The sequence below is a fragment of the Mesoplodon bidens genome (assembly GCF_964165515.1).
Source record: "Mesoplodon bidens genome assembly, chromosome: 19".
In the NCBI taxonomy this organism is placed as follows: Eukaryota; Metazoa; Chordata; class Mammalia; order Artiodactyla; family Ziphiidae; genus Mesoplodon; species Mesoplodon bidens.
Window position 1 is genome coordinate 18396579 of NC_138179.1, and position 27951 is coordinate 18424529.

Sequence of the window (27951 nt, forward strand, 5' to 3'; positions counted from 1 at the left end):
GAGGTAACGTAACCAAGGTCACACAGTGGCGTAGCAAGTAGAGACAAACTTGAACCCAGGAATCTCTTGACTCTTAATATAGGTCCTTCTCATAGAAATGTGGGAGAGATGATAGCTGCAGTGACTTCAAATGGTCTGGGGCAGAGACACTGGAGGCTGGAGGCAAGGACCCTGGAGGCCTGGGTGCTGTAAGTGGCGTCTTTGCCTGGAGGTCTGCCCAGTTCCCTGTGAACAGCCCCATCTGGGTGAATCATCCCCCTGCTTTCTCAGCTTCCTCTCCCGGCTCTTTGATCATTTCCTCCTGAGATTTACATTTGGCTAAAGCCAGATAGGACCTCTCCCGGCCTCCCTGAGCCCTCCTAGCTGGGGAAAGAATCCCAGAGTAGCTCTGGGGCAGAGGGAAGCTGAGTGGGCTGCGCCTCCAGGACCCCAGAGGCGGGAGGCTCTTCTGACCTGTGCATTCACACCTGCTCTTACCACCCTTCTCTTTTAGCTGCGTGTGTAATCTCCCTGCTTCCCTCCTCTGCCTCTGTCACCAGCCCCTCTTCTTCTGGGTTCCTGGGTAGGTCTGGGACCCTGCGGCCTTAGAGCTGCCTGTGGGCTGGCTTTGGCTCGAGAGGCAGTTTCCAACCTTAGTGCCATGACCCGTGTCAAGATCACTGTGGGTTACAAGAAAGTCATTACAAATAAGAGGGAGGTTACCATTTCTGCTAATAATTTACCTTTTGCTTATAATAAATGAGAGCAGATTCAAGGTTATCTCTTGAGATAATCATGTCACTCTCACCACTCAGTATGTGTGATGTGTTTGGCTGAGAAAGGGCTAGAATTGCATTGAGCACCATGTTCTTACTCTGTCTTATCTTAGCACCAGCTGGTGGCTAGGCTGGGCCTGGCTGTCCTTGGGAGGGTGGCTCACACGCAAATGTCATTGTTTGTGAGGTCTGGGGCAGGGCGAGGTTGAGCCCAGCTGACCAGAGCAGGGGTGGTGAGGCTGAAGCAGGGATTGCATCCTTTTGGGTTTTGGTCTTCCAATTACAAAGCCAAGGCTAGAACATGGGACTTGGGCAGTGTATTTGTTTCCTAGGGCTGCTCTAACCAAGTACTACAAACCAGGCAGCTTAAAGCAACAGACATTTATTGTCTCAGTTCTGGAGGTGAGAAGTCCAAAATCAAGGTGTCAGTATGGCCATGCTCCTCTTGAAGGATCCAGGGAAGAATCTTCCTTGCCTCTTGTAGCTTCTGATGGTGGCCTGCAATCCTTGGCCTTCCTTGGTGCTCCAGGTGCATCATTCCAACCTCTGCCCCTGTTGTCACATGGCATTCTCCCTGTGTGTCTGTGTCTTCAGGTGGCCACCTTCTCCTCTTATAAGGGCACTAGTCTATTGAATTAAGGGGTCACCTTAATGACCATATCTTAACTTGGGTACATCTGCAAAGACCCTATTTCCAAACGAGGTCACATTCACAGGTAGGTGAAGACTTCAAACTATCTTGGGACTTCCTTGGTGGTCCAGTTGTTAAGACTCTGTGCTTCCAACGCAGGGGGCGCGGGTTCGATCCCCGGTCAGGGAGCTAAGATCCCAAATGCCGCACAGCGTGGCCAAAAAAAAAAAAAAAAAAAAAAACTTCAAAATATCTTTAAGGCAGTTCATGATTCAATCCATAACAGGCAGTCAGCTCTTAAATAAGTACCTTTGGCTCCTAGGAGGGAGGGCTGAAGTCCAGAGTAGGGTTTGGTGCCATGTGACCCATCCCCTCCCGTAAAGCCATTCCAAGCCATCTAGGTACCAAGGCAGGGTAGTTTCTGATTTGCGGCCATCAGTGTGCATGTGCTCTGTGAGGGCAGTGGTCATGCCTTCTGCCCAGCCTGGTGTCCCCTCTGGAGTCTTGGACAGGGCCCTGGAGCTAGCAGGAGGCCGGTAGCCACTGGTGCTCCTTCCTGCTCCAGCACCTTCCAGGCTCCAAGCATCCTTTAGGAAATCATTCTGGCAGATGCCCCGTGCTCCCATGAGATAGTCCTCACCACTTCCTGGAGACTGGTCCAGGGAGAACAGACTGGCTCAGGGGAGAGAGGCTTAGTCCACGAGGGACTGGGTACGAGGGCCCTTTGCCTGGGACTCGGGGACCTTGGTAATAATCTCAGCTGCTCTGGTCCTGCGGGCGTGGACATCTCCCACCTTATGGAGAGAACCAGACAGTGTGACTATGTATATGAGGGTCCCCCGACCACTGATGTGAAAAACCTGCTGGCATTGCCCTCCTTTAGGGTCTGTGTTCCCAGAGAGCCAGGGCGGCTACTGGTCACGTTTGCCCACAAGCCGTCTCCAGGGGGAGTAAGCCAGAGTTCCTCAGCTAACCCCACACAGTCCTGTAGACTCTGGGTGGGGGCTTGCCTCCCCTCCCTTCCCTGCATGGTTTTCCCTTCCAGGCTCCCAGACCCACCGAGGAACTGCCCTGTCCGTCCTCACCTCAGGGGACCTGAGGGTGATGCTCCCCTTCTCTGAGCATCTTTCCTCCCTTCCTTTTCCATCATCATGAGTCTCGGGCTGCAGGCCCATAGAGGAGGAGCAGTGCCTGCTTGGAAAGGGTAGAGTGGCTATAGGGGAATCAAGCTTGTTTCCCACCCAGCTCTGTTGGACCCACAGGCAGGTGAGGGCCAGAGCAGCCGGACGTTACTCACAAGGGTAACATCCAAGGCCATAAGTGCAAGGGGAGGCTGGTGGCTCTGACTGAGAAGTAGAAGGAGCTGCGTCCGTTCCTTTGTGTGTGACCGTGTGTGTGCGCATGTCTTGAGTGTTGAGTCTTGGCTCTTTGGTTCTTGTGTTAGTTTCAGTCTGGATCAGGAGGGAGGGGACCCCACTCTCCAGTCATCGGAGTGAGTCCAAGGTCCAGGAATAAAGGAGGAGGAAGGCAGGTGGAGGTGCAGAAAGGGGGATTGGCAGGGCTGAGGTTAATGGGGTCACATGGATCCTCCACCAAGCCAGATGTTCACACAGCCTCCTTACCTGGCTCCCTGGAGGACAGGTGACAGGGACAGGCAGGGGCTGTTCCAGGGTAGCTGGGCCTGCCTGGGCTGAGGGGAGCCAGGCTGGGTTGGTGTCTGAGCCCCAGGGCCAGGGTTTCCTCTGGAAAGACGGAGGGCGGGGGTCTGTAGGGAACATGGCTTCTCTCACGAAGGGGGCTTGGGGTTGGAGCTGTCACCCCCATTGGCAGGACATGGGCTGGAACAAAGTACAGAAGCATTGTCTCCAGGTGGCAGTGGGGGTCCTTTGGTCGTTTAAGTGGGACCAGGTTGGGGGCTGACTCTTGGCTGCTTCAGGGTGGGGCTCTGGAGAAGCAAACAGTTGCAAAGTTGGGGGCTTTGTGGCTCAGCCTGGTCTTCTTAGGCTCTTAATCCTGTTATCCTTGCCTCTCCCTCCTGTCCCAGGATATAGCCAGGGCACGTCCTGGACACCAGAGTCCCTTGTCCGGAGACTCCCCCAGGTTCTGCCCAGCTGGCCCTGTGCGTAACCATCGCTCTGAAGGCTTTTCCGTGGCACACATTCTCCCTACTGATTGGACTGTAAACTAGCACTCCCTGGTCACCAGCAAGGGCCAGATGGAAAGTGGGGAGTGTGTGAGAGCAGCGGACTTGTCGCAATTGTGTTGTCATGGTGACACGACTCTGTTTAGCTGCCTCTCCACGGTCCTAGCCCACATGGACTAAAATAAGTTTTACCTGCAGCATACACAGCAGGCAGCCCTGTCTTCCCAAAGTCTGACCAGGGCGTGTGTGTGTGTGTGTGTGTGTGTGTGTGTGTGTGTGTGTGTTTAGGGACAAAGGGGTCCCCCCAGGGAGGATGAATTGAAAATGTTTACCCCTCTCCCCTTCTTTTCCTTCCCAGTCCTGTATCTCTTTAGACCGGTGGTTCTCAGACCTCAGCATCACATTCACCTGGAGAGATAGTTAAAACACAGATTCCTGGGCCCCGTCACCCGGGAGTCTGGTGTGCACCTGAGAATGTGCATTTCTAACAAGTTTCTGGGTGATGCTGATGCTGTGGTGCAGGAACCACACTGGGAGTAGCTCTGCCTAAGATTTTAGCACATCCTGGCAAAGAAATGCACTGGCTCTATTTTCTGCATGTGTTAGACTGTGTCCTTAAGCCCAGCTGCTGTTAGAGGAGAGAGGGGAGGGGCAGACAGGCCCCCACTCACCTCCTCTGTGTTCTCTGGCCTAACAGGAAGCAGGAGCTGGCCAACAGCTCGGATGTGACCCTCCCAGACCGGCCGCTGTCCCCTCCTCTCACTGCGCCTCCCACCATGAAGGTAAGAGGCTTCCGGCTGGTAAGTGGGGAGGGGAAGTGGGCGGGGAAAGGGCTGTTGCTTTGGCCCCTGGCCCGGCTGCTTCTGTCCCCATGGGGGCCTTGGAGTGTCTCCACACCTCTGAAGGCAGCGTCCACTTGAGATTACCAGTGTAGGAGGAAAGTGTGATTGTGAGATTCAGGGGTGTCAGGGGGCGGTGAGGAAATAGACTGGGGCTGAATGGGGTGGGCGGGATGCTTGGTGATCAGCGAGAGGCCTTGTGGAGCTGTAGGTTCCGGCACAAGGGGCCCAGGCGGGAGTAAGTGGGGACACTCAGAATGCAGCTGGGAGCCTTACGGGGCTACTGCCCAGAAGGGCTGCCTGGGGCTGGGGGTGGGAAAGGAGGGGTCCTGTGGGCTGGGACCCTCCTGGGACTTGAATGGCACTTGTGTGCTGCTCTACCTGCCTCTGACTGGCCTCCTGGGCTGGCCCTGTCACCCTAATCTCTGTGGGAGAGTTGCCTTGGAGGTTCTGGGAGCCAGTAATTCTTTCCCTATTAGCACTTCATTCCCAAGTCTCTTTCCTGGGAGACTACATTCCAGGACCCTGAGGGGGCTGCATCTTCCCTACACTGAGCTCTCCCCCTTTACTGTTCAGTCTTCCTGGCAGGGTGGCCACATGGGCCTGAGCTGGCCCTCAGGGAGGACTTTGGTTCAGCCAGTAATCCTGCCTAGGCAACAGTGCACCTCCCTCACATATTGCCAGGTGAGGACTAGCTCTGAAGACGTCACCTGAGTCATCTGAGGTCCTGGGGCTCTGCTACAAGGTGACTCACAGGGAAATAATTAGGTATCTCTTTCCTGGGAGTCCCTGTTGTACCCCCTCTTCCCTGACCTAATCTGTTGCAAAGTGATACCCTCAAAGGAGGTAGATAAAAGCCATCTTCCCATTATCACCCCACACTGAATGCCTATCACACACAGAACTGAGGGGGAATATCACAGAATGGCAGTCAGAGCCTGTCCTGGTTGAATTAGGAATGCAGGAGTGGGTAGGGTGCAGGGGCTGACCTAGAAGACAGCTCTGCTGTCTTCCTGGTGGGGTACCCAGGGGCATTGAAAGCCAGACCACCTTCGTCAGCCTAGTCACAGTGCTGGCATCCGAGTCAGGTGCTGGGGTGGCTTGTTTGCACAGGGTATTGCTGAGACATATCGCCATTCTGAGTTTTAGTCCCTTGGTCTGCAGAGTTGGGTGTGGGATGCTTGTCTCTTTGCTCATGGATGGCGGGAGTTTGCAGGGAGGAATTCTGAAAGTCTCCTAGGAGGAGTCACTGAGTTCTCTTGGCAGGCTTTACTTATGTGCTCATTTAATTTACCCAACACCCAATATTTATTTGAATGTTGCGTTAGTCAAGACTCTTGGTGGCAAGTGACAGAAACATAACTCGCTTTGGCTTAAGCATAGAAGAAAATTTATTGCCTTCGTAATGGCAAGTATAGACTCCAGGCACGGCTGCATCCACGAGATCTGTCTCTTACCATTTCTCTTCTGTGTTTCATCCTTTGTCAAGCTCTGGCTCTCTGGTGGCAGATGGTGACAGTAGATCCTACCTGCTAAGTAACTCCAGTGGAAAGAAGAGTATCATTTTCCCCCAGTAGTTCTAACAAAAGTCCCAGGGAGGAAGCTCATTGGCTGGGCTTAGGTCACATGTCTATCTCAGAGATGGAAGGCTCTGATTGGCCAGACCTGGGTCTCCTGCCCACCGTGTAAACCAGCGGTCCCCAACTTTTTTGGCACCAGGCACCGGTTTCGTAGAAGACAATTTTTCCACAGACTGGCGGTGGTTGGGGGGGGTGGAATGGTTTCGGGATGATTCAAGCACATTTCATGTATTGTGCACTTTATTTCTATTATTATTACATTGTAATATATAATGAAGTAATTATACAACTCACCATGATGCTGACAGGAGGTGGAGCTCAGGTGGTAATGCGAGCGGTGGAAAGCAGCTGTAAATACAGATGAAGCTTCGCCCACCACTCACCTCCTGGTGTGCGGCTCGATTCCGAACAGGCTGCGGACCGGTACCGGTCCACAGCCCGGGGGTTGGGGACCTATGGTCTAAACTGTAAGAACGGATAATGGGGGAGGGGTGGAGGTTTAAGGAAAATTGAAGGTGCTACAATAAGAGGAAGAGGAAACGGATGCAGGGCAGGCAAGACCAACAGCTTTCTACTACACGTGCTGACCATGTGCCCGGTCTAGTGCTGAGCACTGGGCACCTAGTAGCAACAAGGCAGTATGGTCCCTGTTCTCTTGGAGTTTTTCATCCAGCTACGGAGACAAAAGTTGAAAAAATTATTTCAAGAATGAGGGATGGACAGTTAGGTGTGATGAATGTTCCAAAGGAGAAGCACAGCATAGCTCGGACAATATAAGGTCTGTGGAGGGGAGATCTAATCGAGCCTTGGAGAGGGTCAGGGAGGGCTTTGAGGAAGTGATGCTTAAGCTGAACCCTGAGAGTAGAGTAGGAGTTAGTGAAGCAGAAGTGCAGTCAAGGTGGAGGAGAGTGTTCTAGATGCTTATCACTCAGAGTGAGGCCAAGAGACCAGCTGCACCTGCCTCATTTGGGAGCTCCTTAGAAATGCAGACTCTCAGACCTCACTGCAGACCACTGAATCAGGATCTGCATTTTACCAACATTCCCTAGTGATTCACATGCACATTACAGCTCCAGAAGCACTGCTGTAGGCTCCGTCCTCCCTGAGGCAGGAGAGAAGTTTATTCTCGAGGAACAAGGATGGCTAGAGCGCTCACAGTTAGGGACAAGGAGGCAGACCCGTGGAAGTTTTGCTCAAGGTTTTGGGCTTTATCCTAACTAGGGGCATCGAAGTCATTGAAGATTTTAGTCAGAGGAGTAAGGTGACAGGACTTTTGCAGAGTCACCCTGGCTCGTATGGAGGATGTGTGGGACGGAACAGAGTGGAAGTGGGGTGAGTTGGGAGGCCACTGCAGGAGTCCAGTGGGAGAGGACTGACTCTGAAGGGCCTGTGATCACCTGGAAGTGGTCAGATCTCAGAGATCTCCCAGGAGGTGGATTGGTGAGATATGAGGATTTGGGGAGAGGTAGGAAGCAAGAATGGTCCCAGGTTTGGATCAACTGGATAAACGATAAAGCCATTCTCTGAGAGGGGGTGACCCAGGAGGGAGGATGAGGATTTAAGTTCTAAGTGCTGAGTTGGACATGCTTGAGACACCAATGGGGGTGTCATTGAGCAGCTGGGTATTTGGGGGCCAGGCTCAGAAGAAGGGTGTGACTGGAGATAAAAATCTGGAGTCATTTTTGTAGAGATGGGAATTGAAGCTGGGGATGGAGGGGTGGGTGGGTTGGTGAACTCTCCAGGGAGAGGATGGAGTGAGAAGATGGGAGATTCCGGGGGTGGCCTCCCCAAGGAAAGGCTGGCGTGGATGAGGCTGGGGACATGGTGAGAGGGATGGGCAGATGTGTCAACTACGGTGGAGAGGCCGAGTACCATGTGGAGCTCATGGTGGCCTCTGGGGTTAGTGTCCTGGTGGCTACTTAAAGCTACGATGCGGGCTTCTCTGATGGCACAGTGGTTGAGAGTCTGCCTGCTGATGCAGGGGATGTGGGTTCGTGCCCCGGTCCGGGAAGATCCCACATGCCGCGGAGCGGCTGGGCCCGTGAGCCATGGCCGCTGAGCCTGTGCGTCCGGAGCCTGTGCTCCGCAACGGGAGAGTCCACAGCAGTGAGAGGCCCGTGTACTGCAAAACAAACAAACAAACAAAAAAAACCTACGATGCTCATTTACCTCTCCCCAGCCTGCTCAACACAGAGGGAGCAGCCGTGTCGGGACTGCATTTACCAAGTCATGTTGTTAGCCCAACGCGTCCCTGCATTGAGTTCAGGGCAGCAACTGCATCCTGTTCTGTGGGTTCCTAGTTCTGGTAGATGTTTATGGTGTGTTGACTATTCTGGAATCTAGGTTGGAGGAGCAGGCACTTCCCTTCCACTCCTCTGGTTTTGTCTGAATCTCCTATCCCAGCAGACCCTCTTTCTCCAGGTAATACTTTTCTAAATTAAGCCAGAATACAGGGACTTCCCTGGTCGTCCAGTGGTTAATCTCCGCGCTTCCACTGCAGGGGCCACAGGTTCGATTCCTGGTCGGGGAAGTTCGCATGCTGCACGGTGCGGCCAAAAAAAAAAAAAAAAAAAAAGCCTGAATACATGTGTTCTTCAAGATGTGGACTGAAGCCCCCTCCTTCCCTATCAGTTTCACCTGTGGAGTCACCTGTGCAGGTCTGGGCTCCTGCCTGCGATGTCCTCTCCAGGGTGGGATTAGGCCTCTGCTTTGCTGATACCTCCCAACTTCCCCAGGTTATTACTGCACGTCGAGGTCTGAGACACTGAGGGTGGAGGCTGGAATCTCTCCAGGGTCACTGGCCCTGGAGTTCCATCAGCACCCCCACACTCCCAGCATCTGGGCAGTGGAGGAGGGTCTCACTTGGTTCCCTTGGCATTGCAGGTTTGGGTTAGGGGTGGCAGTGAAACCCCTTTGGTATTGATTAGCTTGGGAGTAACAAAATGTCAGGGATGGGTGATCCATTTCCCTTTTTTAAAAAATTAATTAATTAATTAATTAAATTAATAATGTGTTGGGTCTTCGTTTCTGTGCGAGGGCTTTCTCTAGTTGTGGCAAGCGGGGCCACTCTTCATCGCGGTGCGCGGGCCTCTCACTGTCGCAGCCTCTCTTATTGCGGAGCACAGGCTCCAGACGCTCAGGCTCAGTAATTGTGGCTCACGGGCCCAGTTGCTCCGCGGCATATGGGATCTTCCTAGACCAGGGCTCGAACCCGTATCCCCTGCATTGGCAGGCAGATTCTCAACCACTGTGCCACCAGGGAAGCCCGATCCATTTCCTTTTTAGGGAAGCTGGAGGCCCGGAGGTGGGAAATGACTTGGCCAAGGTCCCATTGAAGATAGCTGTGTTCCTCCTGTAGTCATAGAGTAAATTTAGTTCTAAGACCCAAACCATTTTTGATAAGATGCTCTCATCCCACCCCACACACCAGGGACAACCTCCTCTAGTTACTTCCCCCATTGGGAAGGGACTGCTGGAGCAGAAGCTGGCCTCCAGCCCGAGAAGCACCCCCCGGCCCCCAGGCCCCTGCCCCCTACTGGCACGCCTGCTGCAACTGGTCCTTTACGCCCCCTTCTCCACCTCATTGCTTGTGGTTTTCAAGGGAATTTTTTTTTTTTCTCGCTAATATGAAACTGAGAAAAAGCCACCAAAGAGATGCTGAGCAGATGGGCAGAATGAGAGCCCAGTTCCCGACCAGAATTCAAGCTGTGGATGGCGCAGGGTGGGCTGGGAGAGGGGCTTGGGGCTGTCTCCCTGGGAATGCTGTGGATTGTTTCCAAGCCCACATCTTTTATGATCTGGTTTTCATACCCAAACGGATCACCAGGCACCAAGGAGAGCGGGTGTGTGCCCAGCATTGCGCTAGGCCCCGTGTGGTCCAACTGAGGCCGCCGTCCTCGTCCCTCAAAGAACCTGCTGTCTTCAGGGGGCCTTAACTGAGCAGGAGAAACCATATGGCTGAGCATGCGACAAGCTGCAGTGTGTCATGTGGCTTCTCAGTGGCAGGGAGAGGAGTGAGGATGGCTTCATGGGGAGGTGGGTGGGGGAGTTGGAAGGGACCCTAATGGCAAGCACAGGGGTTGAGTGACCCCCTGGGACCAACCATACAACAGCCTTTTGGGCTTGAAGGGGTTGGGATTGACCCTCCTGATTCTTTGCCAGCTCACAGTAAGTGCACGGGGCGTTCTATCGAAGGTGGTGATGCTGGGACTTGGTGTGTCCTTGATCTGAATTGTCACACTCGTCTCTGGAGCCCCACCAGGCCTGGGCTGGCCTGGTCGGCTGGGAGGTGACCCTTTCTCAGCCTTCTCCATCCCGCTTTGTGCCAGTCTGAGGGCAGCCTCCTCCACCCCAGACCTCCTCCTTTCCCGAAGAGAACAAGGAGGGCTGGGGTGCCCGCTGTGGGGGGAGCAGAAAGTCTCATGCCTGTACTTTGCCCCCCTGGTACTTTGCTCTCCATCACTCACCGATGCCCTCGAAACCCTCAGTGATGGGTCAGGCAGGTGCAAAGTCCCCACACGTTGGGGAAGACAGTGGAGGTCAGAGGTACCTTCTCTGCACTCCCTTCATTCCCTTTGGGCAGAGCTGTGCTGGGTCTCGGCCTCCTACCCTCCCAGGCTCCCGAACTGTCCACCAGCCACTTTCTGGCCTGGGTGGGGAGGCGCAGGGGTTTCCTTTCCAGCTTGTAGCACTGCCCCAGGCCTGATGCCATCTCTTACTTTGCCTCTGGTTCCTGCCCCCTGTCTTCTGTTCTCACTGGGAAAAGAGACCACCCACCTGCCTCTGTCAGGGTTGAGTGAGGGGGTGTCAGCCCCCGTCACACCTACCAAGTTTGTATGGACGAGGTGAGGAGGCGTTTGTGGGAAGGATGTTGGGGCCCCTCTTGGGCGGAGGCAGGAAGGGCTCAAGGACACCAGCAGGGGCTTTGCTTTCCCCTCTTCAAGAAAGCTCTGCAGTGGGGGCATGACAGTCGGGACAAGCGTTTGTTGCGGCCCATGACCACCGCTGCAGGAGGTTCAGCTGGCTTTCTTCTTGGCGTCCTAGGAGAGCTGTCTCTGGTCCCCACACAGACCCTATTTATGTCGCTGGTCCAGATGCTGTCTCCTCAGGAACCACTTCCCAGGAGGCCTCTGATTTCATACAGGCCAGTGGACAGGGGAGCCCAAGGGCCGTGCAGATGCGAGGGGAGCTTAACCTGGCTCTGCATCTGTCGGGGGGCACCTTGGAGGCTTAGAGAGCCGGGAGATGTCTATGTGTGCACCACCTGCATGAACCCACCCCTCACGTGTGCACATGTGTATATCGTACCTGATTTTGTTCATTGTTTTTTTTTTCTTTTTGCTGTACGTGGGCCTCTCACTGTTGTGGCCTCTCCTGTTGCGGAGCACGGGCTCCGGACACGCAGCCTCAGCGGCCATGGCTCACGGGCCTAGCCGCTCCGCGGCATGTGGGATCTTCCCGGACCGGGGCACGAACCCGTGTCCCCTGCATTTGTTCATTGTTTTAAGGCCAACTAGCCTACACTTCTTGCAAATTACTTTAGGTGTAACCGGATTTTTAAAAATTTACATACATTGAAATGCATAAATCTTAACTGTACTTTTATTAATGGATACACCCATGGGACCCATACTCTGATTCAGATAGAGGACCTTTCTCTTCCCCCAGAATGTTCCACTATGTTGCTTCCTAGTCAATCCCAACCCCCGCCCCTCGGGAAGCAACCAGTATTCTGATTTTTTTTTTTCCACTGTAAATTAGTTTTGCCTGTTCTAGAACTGAATTTAAAAGGAGTCACGGGGACTTCCCTGGTGGTCCAGTGGTTAAGACTCTGCTTCCAGTGAGGGAGGCACAAGTTTGATCCCTGGTCAGGGAACTAGATAAAAATAAATAAATAAAAGGAATCACATAGTCTGTACTTGTTTGTGTCCAGCTCAGCATAATATCTGTGAGATTCACCCATGATGTAGAGTGTATCAGTAGTTTATTCCTTTTTATCCCCACTGTATGAATACAGCACAGTTTGTTTATTTTCCTGTTGAGCGACATTTGGGTTGTTTCCAGTTTTGAGCTATAATGAATAACCAAATGCTCTGAACATTCTGGTATAAGTTTTGTTTTGTTTTGGACTTGTGTTTTCATTTCTCTTAGGTAAATACCTAGAGGGAAATGGCTGGGTCAAAGGGGAGGTGAATGTTTAACTTTATATGAAACTGCCAAACTTTTAGCCAGGTGGTTGTACCATTTTATGTCCCTACCAGCAGTGTTATGAGAGCTCTGACTGCTTCACATCCTTGTCAACATTTGCCATTGTCAGTCTATTTAATTTTAGCCACTTGAGTGGGTGTGTAGGGAGGGATATTTCATTGTGGCTTTAATTTGCATTTGTCTGATGACTAATGACGTTAAACACTTTCTCATATGCTTGTGGACCATTCTTACAGTTCCTTTGCCCCTCCTCCCCCTTTAAAATTGGGTTGTTTGTCTCTCTGTAGGCATTCTTTACATATTCTAGATACAAGCTCATTCCTTGTCTTAACAGCGTCTTTGATGAACAGAAGTTTTAATTTTGATGATGTCCAATTTATGGACTTTTTTTTCATTTTGTGTCTGTAGCTTTCTTTTTTTTTTTCTTTTCTTTTTTTTTGCGGTATGCGGGCCTCTCACTGTTGTGGCCTCTCCCGTTGCGGAGCACAGGCTCCGGACGTGCAGGCTCAGCGGCCATGGCTCACGGGCCCAGCCGCTCCGCAGCATGTGGGATCTTCCCAGACTGGGGCACGAACCCGCGTCCCCTGCATCAGCAGGCGGACTCTCAACCACTGCGCCACCAGGGAAGCCCTGTAGCTTTCTTTGCTTATTCCATATCACAAAGATTTTCTTCCATATTTTCTTCTAGAAGCTGTCTAGTTTGAGCTATAGATCTTAGATCCATCTCAATTTAATTTAATTGTGTGGCATGATATAGGCATTGTTGGGCAGCAAGCCTTATACTGGCCCAGCCTCGAGAAGAAAGAGCCTGGAGTCAGTGACAGAGACATCGATGGTTTAATGGACAGGGGATCTTACATGTCTGAAGCAAGGTCCTGGAGTGACACCCCACTGTGTGAGGCAGACGAGGGCAGGACAAGGCAGCAGTCTTCACTACTGGAGGGGAGTGGGAGGATACCCGTTATAGGGGGAATTGACTTGACATCAGGTTGGCTTATTGGTTACCAGGGAAACCAGCAGAGGAGCACATCCTTCACCGCCCCTTTGCCCCTTTGATACGCTATCATGGTGGAGGTGTTCTGATCTAAAGAATAGAACTAGCTGGGTTGGGGGGGGCAAGTATGTAGGCATTTACTGATTAGGCTCTATGACTAAGAGGGAAAGTCTGTCAGGTGAGTAGGGTGTAGGTGAGGCAGGGACTGGTTGAGCAGGGGGATGTATAGTGAGCAAGAGAATAGCCATCTTGAGTGGCCTGATGGTACCGGTATCTAGGTCCATTTATTCCCATATGGATATCCAGTCGTTGAAAAGACTTAGGGTTGCTTTGGTACCTTAGTCAAAAATCCACTGGCTATATACATGCACTCATGCACGTGTATGGTTGTCTCTGTAAGCCGTGATGTTTCTCTAGATCAGGGCTAGCAAATGTGTGACACTTGTGCCTTCCCACCAGCCTTCTGCCCCCATGGCAGATGTTAGTAATGATCATGGCACCCTTGCCCATGAGTTTAGATGTGGATTCAGAATCCTCTCCAACAAAGCCCTGCAGGTAACCACCGCCAGTCATTTGGAGCTGACACTTGAGATGAATTGCTTCTGGCATCTCTGATTGAACTTGGCGGAAGAGGTTAAGTTGTTTGCTCGATGTCCCACAGCTGGTGAGGGCAGGGCCAGGATTTGGACTCAGGTCTGTCTGTGTGGCTCGGAAGCCTGTGCTGTCTTAACCACACTCCAGACTGCTTTCCGTGAGTCCTGTGAGCATGTTACTTAATCTCCCTGACCTCCAGTTTCTTCCCCTGTCGAATGAGGACAGTGGCCACCAGAGGAGCGGGTGTGAGGAGTAACGAGGGAAACCGTGACGCAGCTAGTGGGGTGCTTAACACATAGTGGAGGCTCAGTAAGTGGTTGTGATAATAATGATGATCATTATGATGGTGATGATGGTGATGATGATGGTGGTGGTGTTGGTGGTGATGATGTTGATGATGATGTAGTTCTTGCCCTTGAGAAACATACAGAGGGCTTCTCTCTAGGGAACTGGGGGCCACCAGCACATGAGAGTCCTTTGCCTGTTCCCATGGAGCCTTCTGAACTGGAGGCCCCAGGGGGCGCCCTGCCTCCTAGAAATTGCTAATGGAGCCCAAACCTCAGGCTTTGGCCTAGGCATCCAGTTCACTAGGGCCTTATTCCTTCTCTCCTTTGTTTCAGGGGAACAGGCCAGCTGGGCTTCTAGAATGGTCTCTCTGGGAACCCTACCTCTCTCCTTTGATTCTCCAGCCCATCTCCCTTTCCTTCTGACAGGCCACATGGTCTCCCCCATCAGGGAGGTTAATCCAGTTCCTTTGACCTGGACCCAGATCCCTTTGGGTTCTTTCTCAAAAAGGTGACCCATATGGAGTAGTAGTTAAGAACACAGTTTCTGAAGCCAGCTTACCTGGTGTAAGGCTTTGCCACTTCCTAGCTGTGTACCGTCTCTGGGACTCAGTTCCCTCATTTGTAGAGTAGGGATATGAGAGTACCTGCCGCGTGTGGTTGTAATGGGGATGAATTGAGATGATGTACGTTTATCACTTAGAGGCACGTGGCGTGTGCTGCAGGAATGTTAGTACTTATTATTCCTCCAGAGAACAGCAGTGCTCGGAGGGAAAGTCTGGAAGGAAGTACACTGATTTTTCTGTTGCTAATATAGTTAATATAGTTATAGCTAATATAGCTAATATAGCTCCTCCTCAGGACTCCCTGATGCCCTGCCTGGTACCCAGGACTGAGGTGCCTCTCCATAACCAATGAACAAAAATTGAAATTGCATTTTGTGTGATTGGCCCCACCTGAGCCCTGTGTATCAGACCCAAAACCCTGCCTGATAAGTATGGATGACAGTAAGGGTATTGGAAAAAGGCCAAAACCAAAGATCCTGCCCCAAAACTCAGATGGACCTGGGGGAGGGGTCTTTAGGGAGGAAGCATCCCTCTGGGTCATGTTCCCATCGCTTGAAGTCAGGCTGCTCTGAGCTAATCAGTGTTCACAGACCAGGTGGTCCCCACAGTGATAGGGAGAAACTGTAAGGCCAGTGTCCTCATGAAGGGTTTTGGGATTGGACTGCGTGGAGATCTGGATAATTCAAGGCCATGGAGAGTCCCGGGGTTGGCCTTGGAATGCATTTTATAATCTGTTTGTCCCCATCAGAAGGTTCCTTCCTAATTCCTTTTGCCTGCGGCTAGTATTGAAACGAGTCTATGTTTCTAGACAGATACTGACCTTGTGCCCTGATAGAGGCACTTGGCATTCAGGGCGTCTCCTTGGGGATGCTTTGCATGCTGCTGTAGCCCTAGTCATGCCACCTGCCTTTGAAGGCCTGGCAGCTGTCCTACCCCATAACGTAGCCTCTAGTTTACAACATCCCTGCTTGTTTTAGGTCCTGCCTTCCCTGATGGACAATCCTGGGTCTGGCACACAGAGCCCGGGCCTAGCCCTGGGCCTTAGTAACAACTGTGTGACATTGTGCAGTTCGGTCATCTCCTAGGAACCTCAGTTCCTTCATTTGTGGGACTAAGCCCACCCTGTAGGCTTGCTGTGAGGATTACAGGAGGAAGTGGGTGGGCAAGGGCTTCATACCAATATAACACCACACAGGTGTTATATTGGTATGTGATGGATACTCGTGGTTTTTATCGTGGGCAGTGAGCTAAATACTTGTGTGGTGGTTTCACTGATTATCCCAGTCCTCTTCTGGCTGCCATAGACACTTCTGTACTGAGACCGGCTCAGGAGTGGGGTCCTGCCAGATTCCATGCCCCGCCTCGCATCCCCACCCCATGCATGCCTGGGGGTCATGTCATTGACCTGACACTCAAGCCCAGTGTGTCTGGTACTTTGTGGGACAGTGGACAGTGGGTTTTGTGTCTGTTCCTGGAGGGAGTCACCCCTGCAGTATGAGTCCCGTAGGTACCTCCTGTGTGTCCCCCTCCTGTTGGCTTTTTTCCCCTGGACCCGTAGTAGATTCCCTGTTCTTGGATGAGTGTGGAGATGGTGTTTCAGGCCTTAGGGTGTGTATTCATTTCCTGGGGCCAGTGTAACAAATTACCACAAACTTCGTGGCTTAAGATAACAGAAATTTATTCTCTCACAGTTCTGGAGGCTAGAAGTCTGAAATCAAGGTGTCGGCAGGGCTGAGCTTCCTCCAGAGGCACTAGAGGAGGCAGATCCTTGCTTGCTTCTTCCTGTAGGCATGTAGGTGGCTATAGGCATTCCTTTGGTTTGGGGCTGCATGATTCCGCTCTCTGCCTCCGTCTTCACATGGCCTTCTCGTCTCCCTGGGTCTGTGGGTCTCTTATAAGGACTTAGGACCCACCTGGATCCACCTGGCTCTCATCTCAAGATGCTTAATTGTACCTGCAAAGACCGTTTTTACAAATCAGGTCACATTCACGGATTCTTGGGTGGACATATCTTTTTTGGGGGGGGCATCATTTAACCTACTATAGGCTGTGAGCAGCCCTCTTTCAGGAGCCCCCGATGGGAGCCTGGTGAGGCCCAGAAGCTATGCCAGCACCTGCTTAATCTTGTGTAGTTGGAGGTCATTCAGGTGTGACTGCAGGTGTGTGTATGTGTGTGATGGGGCAGGGCGTTGCTGGAGCAGGGCTGGGAGGAACTGGCCCAATGCAGCCCCAGCTCCACGGCCCGAGGGGACAGGACGTGTTCTCCTATCCTTGTTGTCACAGGGCCTGGTACATAAGGGGCCCAGAGCAGGTGCTTCATAAACACTTAGTGGTCGGTGCTTAATACATACTCATAATAGGTGATTTATGAATTCTCATTGATTGATCCAGCCTTGAGAATGTGGCATTGAACTAAAAAAGCCCAGTATTTTCTTGGAGAATTTTTTTTTTTAAATAAATTTATTTATTTATTTATTTATGGCTGCGTTGGATCTTTGTTGCTGCACGCAGGCTTTCTCTAGTTGTGGCGAGCGGGGGCTACTCTTCGTTGCAGTGTGTGGGCTTCTCATTGCGGTGGCTTCTCGTTGCGGAGCACGGGCTCTAGGCACGCGGGCTTCAGTAGTTGTGGCACGCGGGCTTCAGTAGTTGTGGCACGCAGTCTCAGTAGTTGTGGCTCGCGGACTCTAGAGCACAGGCTCAGTAGTTGTGGTGCATGGCCTTAGTTGCTCCGGGGCATGTGGGATCTTCCTGGACCAGGGCTCGAACCCATGTCCCCTGCATTGGCAGGCGGATTCTTAACCACTGCACCACCAGGGAAGCCCCATCTTGGAGAATTTTTATAAGATTTTTTTTTTTTGCAAGTGAACAGCAACCCCTCACCCCACACCCTATTTTAAATAAAGTGATACATGCTTCTTATAAAAAAATGTAAGCAATTGTAAAGTATAAAGTAAAAAAATCCAAAACAGAACTCTAGTAATAATCCCCCCATCCAGCCATATTCATCATTGCCATTTGCTAAGCCTCCAGACATCTCGGCATCATGCACACAGACAGAGGCATAAATAAATGGGATCTGACTTACTTCACTCTGTATGACAGACTCTAGGTCCATCCACCTCACTACAAATAACTCATTTCGTTTCTTTTTATGGCTGAGTAATATTCCATTGTATATATGTGCCACATCTTCTTTATCCATTCATCTGTCGATGGACACTTACGTTGCTTCCATGTCCTGGCTATTGTAAATAGAGCTGCAATGAGCATTGTGGTACATGACTCTTTTTGAATTCTGGTTTTCTCAAGGTATATGCCCAGCAGTGGGATTGCTGGGTCATATGGTAGTTCTATTTTTAGTTTTTTAAGGAACCTCCATACTGTTCTCCATAGTGTCTGTATCAATTTACATTCCCACCAACCATGCAAGAGGGTTCCCATTTCTCCACACCCTCTCAAAGTGAGAGAGTGGCATGGACATATATACACTACCAAATGTAAAATCGATAGCTAGTGGGAAGCAGCCACATAGCACAGGGAAATCAGCTTGGTGCTTTGTGATCACCTAGAGGGGTGGGATAGGGAGGGTGGGAGGGAGAGAGATGCAAGAGGGAAGAGATATGGGGATATATGTATATGTATAGCTGATTCACTTTGTTATAAAGCGGAAACTAACACAGCATTGTAAAGCAATTATACTCCAATAAAGATGTTAAAAAAAAGAAATTGCAAAAATAAATAATAAATAAATGGGATTGTACCATTTGTGCTCATTTGTAATAAAAAAGAGTTAAATTCGATTTTATTTGCATTTAACCAGTGAAGAGAAAACCAGGTGGCTCAGAAGGAGTCACTGACGTTTAGATAAATGTTTCTGCTCCAGAAGAGATAGTAACCGCTGTAAGAGTCCTCTAAAGATGAGGTAAATTATTCTATTAAATTATTTTATTAAAAAAATACGGACAAATTTTTGGGGTTTTTTTTTGTCTGTGTTGAGTCTTCGTTGCTGCGCGTGGGCTTTCTCTAGTTGTGGCGAGCGGGGGCTACTCTTCGTTGCGGTGCGCAGGCTTCTCATTGCGGTGGCTTCTCTTGTTGCGGAGCATGGGCTCTAGGCGCGTGGGCTTCAGGAGTTGTGGCATGCAGGCTCAGTAGTTGTGGCTCGCAAGCTCTAGAGCACAGGCTCAGTAGTGGTGGTACATGGGCTTAGTTGCTCCACGGCCATGTGGGATCTTCCCGGACCAGGGCTTGAGCCTGTGTCCCCTGCATTGGCAGGTGGATTCTCAACCACTGTGCCACCAGGGAGGTCCCCAAACAAATCTTTGAGGGTGGTGACATTAATTTTTTTTTAAATAAATTATTTCCACTTTATACATAGTGTTTGGCTCCCTTCTTTGGGATACGAGAACCAGGTGATTTTGGAGGAGCGGTAGTGCAGTCTGTGAACGGCGTGGCTCACTCCTTCTGAGGGGAACAGCCATGCCCTTACCAGTAGCCTGGGCTGCCAGGGTCTGCATCTCCAGGTATGTGGAGAGGTGGAGGGAGCCTTTCAAGAGCTCCAGCCCAGGTCCACGTGGAAATTAAGCAGAACCTGTTGGAGTGAATTGGGTTTGCTAGCAAATGACACGGCTGAGCTGATTTGATTTGGCAGCAGGACCGAGAAGCTTCTGAAATGTCAGATGTTAATTTGATGGCTGGTTGTCTCTAAATGGGAAGCCAGGGGTGAGATGTGGGTGGCCTGGTGGCGTCATCTGCTGTGGAAGGGGGAAAGAGGAGGGACTGGGGAGAGGGGAAATAGGAGGGGGGAGGGGAGGGAAGAGGAGAGGGAAGGAGGGAAAGCAGGTGGGAAAAGGCAGGAAGCGGATGAAGGAGGTCAGGTGGATGGGCTGGGCTTGCTTCTTTGAGGATCACTAGCTGGTAGGCCTGGGCCCAGTTTGCCCTCAGATATGCTTTGTTTGACCAACATGATATTGAAAAATTGATTTCCGTACCGTTGGGAGGGATGTGCTCTCTCCAACTATTTTGCCTTATATCCTGCCTGTGCCTAAGGGCATCCAGGTTTAGGACCTTTTCCAGATGCTCTGCTACTGTTTCTAGAGTGTTCCCTTCCCAGGGACTCACCCTGGTGGGTGGCCTGGGCTCAGAGGAGACCAGCATTGCATCTCGCCCCAGAGATGATGATTCTGAAAATCCACTGGACCCCTGGTGGCTCCCAGCATCACTGCCTTGTGGATGTTCAGTTGGGTTTCAGGACAGCATTTGAGGGTCCCTTTGGGGTGGTTATTCCGTGGTCGGGAGAGCCAGGCTGTGGGATGTAGGAGACAGGAGCTATGCCTTGTGTAGCTCCGCCTCCTCATGCTTGATGGCCCTTTGTTGAACTGGGAAGATGTGATGTCCACCCTTTGAGGGTATGATGGCTGCGAGGAGGCAAAGCCCCAGAAACCATCTCTGAGAGTGACCCAAGAAGGAACATGACCTCCACTGAGTGGTCTGGTGGTCCCTGCTTGGGTGTGGAAGCGAGGGTGGCCTGGGTATGCTCAGAAAAGCAGAAAATCCTTGGATGATCCTCTCCCTGTCACTTCCCCATGAGGGGATGTGTCTTGGGGTCTGGGGTCGGGGGAGAGTGGGTCCCTCAAACATTAGAATAGTGAAGGAGAAAGCAGGTCAGGAACGATGGTGAGATCTGAAGAGCAGGAAGGTGGGCCTTCAAAGCCTGGGAGGATTCAGTAAGTGTCAGGGATGGGCCTTGTCACCCCAAGAGCAAAGCTGAGCCACAGATCCAGAGCCTGGGGGTACCTGAGGTTAGTGCTGGCAGCGGAGGTGGGAACCTTGAAACCCAGGCCTCCCAGGTCATCGGTCTAGCCTGAGTTGTCATGGACAGGCAGGGGCCCAGGTCCTGCTGGCATGGCATTGTCCTCTGCCATCTCTTGGGCAGCCTTTCTCCTTGCTTATGGGTCTCAGGCCCAGTGAAGGTCAGGAGTCCACACCTGGTTTCCTGAAGATCAGCAAAGAGCTTCAAGGCAGTTATCAAAATATCAAAATAACGTTCATCCCAGAGTGTGAATATGTGTCACAGAACATTTCAGTTTGGCAGAGCAGGGGCGTGGTGCTGGAGTGTCAGAATTCCTTCCTGCCCATGGTGATATTGGACTTATATCTGTTGAGAGGTCTGTATTAGTGTCTTATGGCTGCTGAAACATGATGACAAATGTAGTAGCTTAAGATAACACAAATTTATCATCTTAGAGTTCTGGAGGTCAGAAGTCTGAAATGGGTCTCATTGGGCTAAAATCGAGGTGTCCATGGGGACATATTCCTTCTGGAGGCTCTAGGAGAGAATTTATTTCATTGCCTTTTCCAGCTTCTAGAAGGCCACCTGTATTCCTTGGCTCCCAGCCCCATTCCACCATCTTCAAAGGCAGCAACATTGATTGGGCCAGGTCCTTCCCACACTGCCATCTCTCTCATTCTCTCTCTCTTCTGCCTCCTTCTATTATAAGGACTCTTTTGTTTATATTGGGCCTACCTGGATAATCCAGGATCCTCCTCTCACCTCAGGGCCAGCTGATCAGCAACCATAATTCCCTCTGTCACCATTAACCTCACATATTCACAGGTTCTGAGGATTAAGGACAAGAACATCTTTTGTACGTGGGTGTTATTCAGCTATGACTAGCTCAGGCCACCTTCATGGTTCAGTAGGAGAGGCTGGGTCTTGTTAGACCTGGGTTCCTTATCCATAAAATGGGGGAGATTTTTTAACCCCTAGTGGAAACCCTAGAGGCCCAGCACACAGTAGGTCTTCCATCTGTGGGATTCTATGATTCTATGACTGATACTTTGCTTGCCTGATTTCATTGCTTTGTGAGCCCATGACTGATTATATGATTTCAAATGTCCTCGCCTGACCATGGGGTTTGAAGGGTAGGCATGTCACATGTCCCTAAGCTTTTCCATGGAGAAAAGAAGGTCACACAGTGCTCACATCGTCAATCTAGAGCTGAGATGTGACCTTGATTTTGTTACCTTCAGTCAGCAACTTGCCGATCTCCCATCCAGGTGGAAAGATAACCCCTCACGGAGGAAAAAATGACACATGTGAGCTTCCAGCCCTGATTTGGCGTTGTCCAGTCTTCCCTTGGAAGGAGGTGCCATGGCCTGTCTCCATTCATACGTGTTTATCTTCCTCCCATCTAGCCTGAATCTTTCTTCCTGCAAGTTCAGCCTGCTGGCTCTCAGTTTGGCCAGCAGGGAAACAGCAAAGCTGGCCACCAGGTTGATAATGACACCAAATCCCAGTGATCTGCTTCTAACACATCCCGTTCTAAAGTGTCACCACTTCTGTCGCAGGACCACCCTCTGCTTCTTGCTGTTAGAGTGGACCGTGTGTTGTGGGTGTGAGGTTACCTGGGGGCTGCGGGGGGGAAGGAGTGGGAGGGGAGAGAGGCACTTCATTGTGCGGAGACTAGCCGTGCTTAGATAACCCTCCCCAGGTGACCTGCCTGGCATGGAAAGTCCCCCTCCTGGTCCCCCAGGTCAGATAGTGTTGCCTGGCTACGGGGTAGCCAGCAAGGCTCTGGCAGGGAGAGTAAACAGGCACACACGTTTAAAATTTAATATCCCTGGGAGGGTAAACACCCGAGCAGGGCCTTACAGCGCACCGATAATCTCTAATTCTCCTTGCTCCGTGAGTGTGTGTGTGCGTTGGGGGTGAGGCATCACCAAGACCCAGATGGTCTCTTCTGGGAATCGGCCATCAGCTGTTGTGAGGGCTTCCCTGGTGGCGCAGTGGTTGAGACTCCGCCTGCCGATGCGGGGGACATGGGTTCATGCCCCGGTCCGGGAAGATCCCACATGCCGCGGAGCGGCTGGGCCCGTGAGCCATGGCCGCTGAGCCTGTGCGTCCGGAGCCTGTGCTCTGCAACAGGAGAGGCCACGACAGTGAGAGGCCCACGTACCGCAAAAAAAAAAAAAAAAAAAAAAAGCGAAGGGGGCTTGAACCCGGGAGGGTGTTGGCAGTGGAGATGGAGAGAAATGGATGGATTAGGATCATGGTGAGGAAGTCGAGATGACAGGAGGTGTGGTGGATTGGACCTAGGAGGTGAGGGAAAGGGAGGAATCTAGATGTCTCATCATCCTCGATGAGACTTGAGCAATGGGTGGGTTTTGGTCCCATTTTTCTGAGGAGGAGCCTGCGGAGAGACAGGTTCAGGATGGAAGATCAGGGACTCTATTTTGGACATGCCAAGTTTGAGATCCCCATGAGACAGCAAAGTGTAAAAATCAAGTATGCATTTGGAGATGCTAATTTGGAGGTCCAAGGAGAGGTCAAGGTTGGAGATATTCATGTAGGGGAAGCAGCATGGAGATGGAATTAAATTCAGGGGAATGGATGGGTACCCTGGGAAGGCAGCAGAGACAGAGATGAGGGAAGGTCCCAGGTTGAGCCTTGAGGGTCTCTACAGAGGAGGAGGAGCCTGCGAGGAGAGCTGAAGGAAACCCCAGCACGCTGCAGGGAGGAGGAAGTGGTGCTAAGGGATGATGATGAGGGGGAAGTTCTTCTGGGATTTGCCAACATGGAGGTCACTGGTGACCCTGACAAGAGCAATTTTAGGGGAGCTGCGGGGCCAGATTTATCGACTGATGGAGGCAGGAAGACTCTGTTGCTAAAGGTGTGCAGAATTCCACAGCTGACCAGAGTGGCCAAGCGTAGGAAGACCATGACTCTGTCTGCTCCAGCTGGAGGTGGGGTCTCCCATGTGTACAGTCAGGCTACCCTCCTGGTAGCTAGGACCCCATGACCACCCTGTTCCTCGAAGGCACCAGGCTTCCTTCACAACTCGGCACACAGTTTCCTTGGGTAGAACAGATCCAGACTGCTTGGTGGTTCTAGGAGGGGATGGTCATGAGGGTGAGCGCCCAGCCTGAGCCACGTAGGCTCAGCCAAAATCACGAATGCACCTTCCTTCTGCATGGCTTATCCTTTAGGCCTGGGAGAGCAGGGTCATGATTTCACCTCCTGGTGGCCCTTTCAGACTGGTCACTCCCTGGGCTCCAACTCACCCTTCCCTCTGCATAGCCATGTGGCCAAAGGAACTCCCAATTCAGTGTAAACGGGGCTGTGTCTTGGGACCAGAGCATGCCACCTGCCCTTTGGGGAGCTGAAAGGAGCCTGGAAGTGTGTCTGGGACTGGAAGAGGCCAGAGCTCTCTTGAGATAGATCTGCTTTGCAATCATCTGTCTCGGCCGCATCCATCCACATAGCAGGGAGCTACCTGGATCTCCACCTGTGGGTCTGGAACTTCCATATGGCTCACCTGGCCCCCTTGTGGCTTATACCATCAACACCAGATGGTAGGCTGGGGGGAACTGGGGAGCAGTGACAAGCCCACCAGCTGCCTGCTAAGCCATCTGGGCAGACCCAGGGGGTCAGGCTGCCAGGAGCTGGGGCCCCACCACTGTGCCCACTTCCATCCTCCCCACTCGGGTGTCCCTGGAGACCTCCTTAGGGGAGACCAGGCCTGGGTCAGAATGTGTCCCGTGTTCCCAGCCTCACAGGCTCCTCTGCTGTTTCAGTCCTGCCCAGCCTACAGCTTCAGGGGAGGTCTGAAAGGTGACACGAGCTCTCTGAGCCAGGCACCAGCACCACTTCCAAAACGTCTACTGGGGACTTCCCTGGTGGCACAGTGGTTAAGAATCCATCTGCCAATGCAGGGGACATGGGTTCAAGCCCTGCTCCGGGAAGATCCCACATGCCGCAGAGCAGCTAAGCCCGTGTGCCACAACTACTGAGCCTGTGCTATAGAGCCCGCGAGCCACAACTACTGAACCCTCATGCCTAGAGCCTGTGCTCCACAACAAGAGAAGCCACCGCAATGAGAAGCCCACGCACCGCAACGAAGAGTAGCCCATGCCTGCTGCAACTAGAGAAAGCCCGTGCGCAGCAATGAAGACCCAACCCAGCCAAAACTAAATAAATAAAATAAATAAATTTAAAAAAAAGTGTCTACTGGAAGCACGGATCTCTTTTGGTGGAAAAGGGACGGATTGTGAGAAGCAGACTGAGGTCTCTAACTTCTTACCTCCTTCCCTCTGCGCACCTCCTTTGTTGTCTGTCTGCTTTTGAGGAGGGGACCACTGGACAGGCACATTGCAAACAGCAAGAGATGATAACTGTTTATAGCAGGAGGGCGTGTGCAGCTGGCTCTCGGTCCTTGCCTTGGTGGCTCATAAGCCTCCCAAGGACTAGGTGTGTGTGCTTGCGTGAGTGTTTATGTGGGGTGAGTGTGAATGTCTGGGTAGCTCTTTGTTGTACCATCATGCCTTTGGGGGGACTGTTCAGAGGTGGGCACTGGGGGACTCTGCGTTGGTGGGAGTGTGTTCGCCCCCGAAAGCTTCCCCAGCCAGGATAGCTCGGCCTGGGACAGGCAGCCCAACGGCCCTACCCCAGACCTTGCGAGGGCCTGCATTTGCCCCAGCACCCTGTTCATTAGCCCCAGCTGGCGAAAGGGGGCAGGGCAGTCATGTTAGTTGACATATGGTTTATGGGGAAGAGAGCTGTTCAGCGTCACAGTCCCCCGCGCTGTGTATGTATAATTAGGCTATTGGAGCTCGGGGACCCACTGTAAGAATCACTTGGGACCGAAGCATTTATTTAGGTGATCATTAACTAGAAGATGGGGAAGGAAAAGAACGTGCAATTTGCAAACATCCCCTTCCTGCAGGTTAGTCTGAAGTGAAACCCCCTGCAGCCTTCCTCCTGCCATCTGGGGAGGGGCAGGTTGGGGTCCTTTAGGGGCTGCCCAGGGCTGAGGTGGGATGCCTCAGATGGCATCTCCCAGGCACATCTGGGAGCGTGAGCCCCCAAAGTTGCCAGTTTCCCATGACTTCTTTTCTGATACTGCCCTTTGCTCAGCCAAGCACAAAGCATGTATTGATTTATTCAGTTCTCAGCCTGGTACATCTGATGAGAATCGGCTATGTGCTAGGCAAGGGACTGGCCCCAGCGAAATCCCAGTAACCTATTGTCCTGGGTGGAGGCGAGCACAGATAATTGAAATTCTGACTCAGATAATCTCTAAACGTTGTTTTTACCACTTACTAACAGTTCTGATGCGGGCATGGGGGGTGGGGAGCTTTGTTTTTCTTCATCTTATAATAGAAGTGGTGCATTTGGGACATTTCGTAGGCAGGAGGGTGTTGGGAGCAGCAAACAGCTTGCTGCTGGTGATAGGGCCCCTAGTGGCCTCTCTGGGGCGACAGCTCAGCCCTGATGTAGGGGAAGGGAGAGCAGCTACCTTGCATACTCCATAATGAGTGTGGAAACTGAGGCAGAGAGATGGTAGAGGCCTGTGGAGAAGGTATGTTGGTATATGGTGTATGTCTTGGTATGTGGCACCTCCTACTTTAGAAATGTGTGAGGTTGTGTCCTTGCACTCACTCAGTCTTGCCCAAACTGCCCTAGGGGTGAGCTGGGTAGTGAGAATAGGATGAATGTTTGTTTTGGAGATGAGTCAGCTGAGCCCCGATCACAGCCACGTGACTGGCAGTGTGAGGACACCTCCCCAGCGGTAGCCGGGTATGTTCATGGGTCCCTGAGATGACACTAGACTCTGCCAGGAGGACAGGGACACTCCTATGGGTGGGGGCACCTGGAGGGGGAGCCTTGGGCAGCTTCTGGGATCAAGGAAGAGGAGTAGGGTCTGCTGGGGGGCCCCAGGTTCCACATTCATTCTGTGATGGGTTCTCTGTGAATGGCAAACCCAGGAGCTTCTGCAGCTTCTTATCTCTCCCAGGCACACATCAGGGCCAGGATTAGGGGAGGAGGCTAATCGGTCCCAGGGTCCTTAGTGCTTGGTTATTCTATTTTTTTCATTGAAGTGTAGTTGATTTACAATATTGTGTTAGTTTCACGTGTACAGCAAAGTAATTCAGACACACACACATACACACACACATACACACATATTCATATTCTTTGCTTCTTAAAACTTGTTTTGTGGAGGGAGAGGTGGAGAGGTGGTGGCTGGGCTTCTGCTGCCCTTGCTGCAAACCCAGAGTCCAGGCACGCTGGTGGCATGGCTGCAGTTTCTACTCTCGAGCCAGCAGGAAAGTGGGCAGAATTGAGAGGGGAAGGGAGAGGGAGAGGGGAAGGAAGTGCAGTAATGTGCGAGGATAAGTTGGAAGGACGCTGGCTATGCAGGAACCTTGCCTGGGGAACAAGGACCACCAAGGTGTGATGGAGGGAGAAAACCATGCCTCTGACACTCAGCTAGACACCCACCCACCCATGCCAGTTAGGAGAGACACAGCTGTGGAGCACCAGCCATTGCATTTCAGGGACAAGGGGGCTGGGAGTGAAGCAGAGATTTTTCTGGGAGGCCAACACTGCTCTTTGGTCCTACCTTCTCAGCCTCAGTGTTGCTTTATTTCCTATTCCTCTGGACAGATGCAAGAAGGGGGACCTGGGCCTCTTGCCTGGGCCACAGGTATGGCCACTGGTGAGACCAAAGCCAGACTCACCTCCTCCTCACTTTTCTGCCACCAAGCCTTTGTTGAGGCTGTTGCTGCCCCCAGGGTCCCTAACCCTCCAGTTCACCCTGTTGCAGACCCAGCAAGGTTTATTTCAAATAACCTGATGAGTTTCATAGGCTATTTTTCCAGTCCCCCCACGGTGAGGCTCAGACCTGAAGCTGAGCCCAACTTTGTTGGAAGACTGGAAGTTTCAGGCCACAGACTGGATCAGAAGCAGAAGCTCTGCCAACTGGCACCCCAAAGCCTGGCTTGGAGAACCTCCATGGTGTGCACACCATGATTCCTTAACCAGTGCTGGGCTGGGATCTAGCGGTTCCAAGGTAGGGACAACTTGGAAGCAGCAATGCCAGTTATTTCCTAGAAGAGAGGACTGGGTTGCTCCAAGGCAGCCACATGCTTACAGAGCCTCTTGGAAACACACACAGGGTCTGCTGGTGTCGCTCATAACTGCTGAGGGTGCCCACCGTCTCCTCTTCATGCTGTTTACACTGTAGGTTGGTACAGTGCTTTACAGCTTATAAAGCACTTTCTTGAACTCTCCTGGTTCTCACAGCCACAATGGAAGAGAAGAACTATTTTGCCCACTGTAGAGATGAGAAAATTGAGTCTTAGAGAAATGCAGCCCTCTCCCCTTAGCCAGCTGGTAGGACACAAACCTGAGGCTTGTGATTTCAAGTTAGCATTCTTTCTCCTACCCTGAGAAATAATTACTGAGTACAAATAATTACTGAGTATCTACTACTATATTTCATCATTGTGAAGACATACTTTTCCCCCCCGTCTCATTTAACATCTCTGAAATCAGGCTGCATTTCACTAGCAATAGT

General features: G+C 51.7%; 1 protein-coding gene across 1 annotated transcript in view; it reads left to right on the forward strand.

Moving 5' to 3' along the window:
• Nucleotides 1–27951, forward strand: part of RAP1GAP2 (RAP1 GTPase activating protein 2) — a 186987-nt gene that overhangs the window by 79851 nt on the left and 79185 nt on the right. Inside the window, exon 3 of the mRNA XM_081220432.1 lies at nucleotides 4227–4311. Within this exon, the coding sequence (XP_081076558.1) occupies nucleotides 4227–4311 (85 nt within the window). The remainder of the gene's footprint in view (nucleotides 1–4226; nucleotides 4312–27951) is intronic.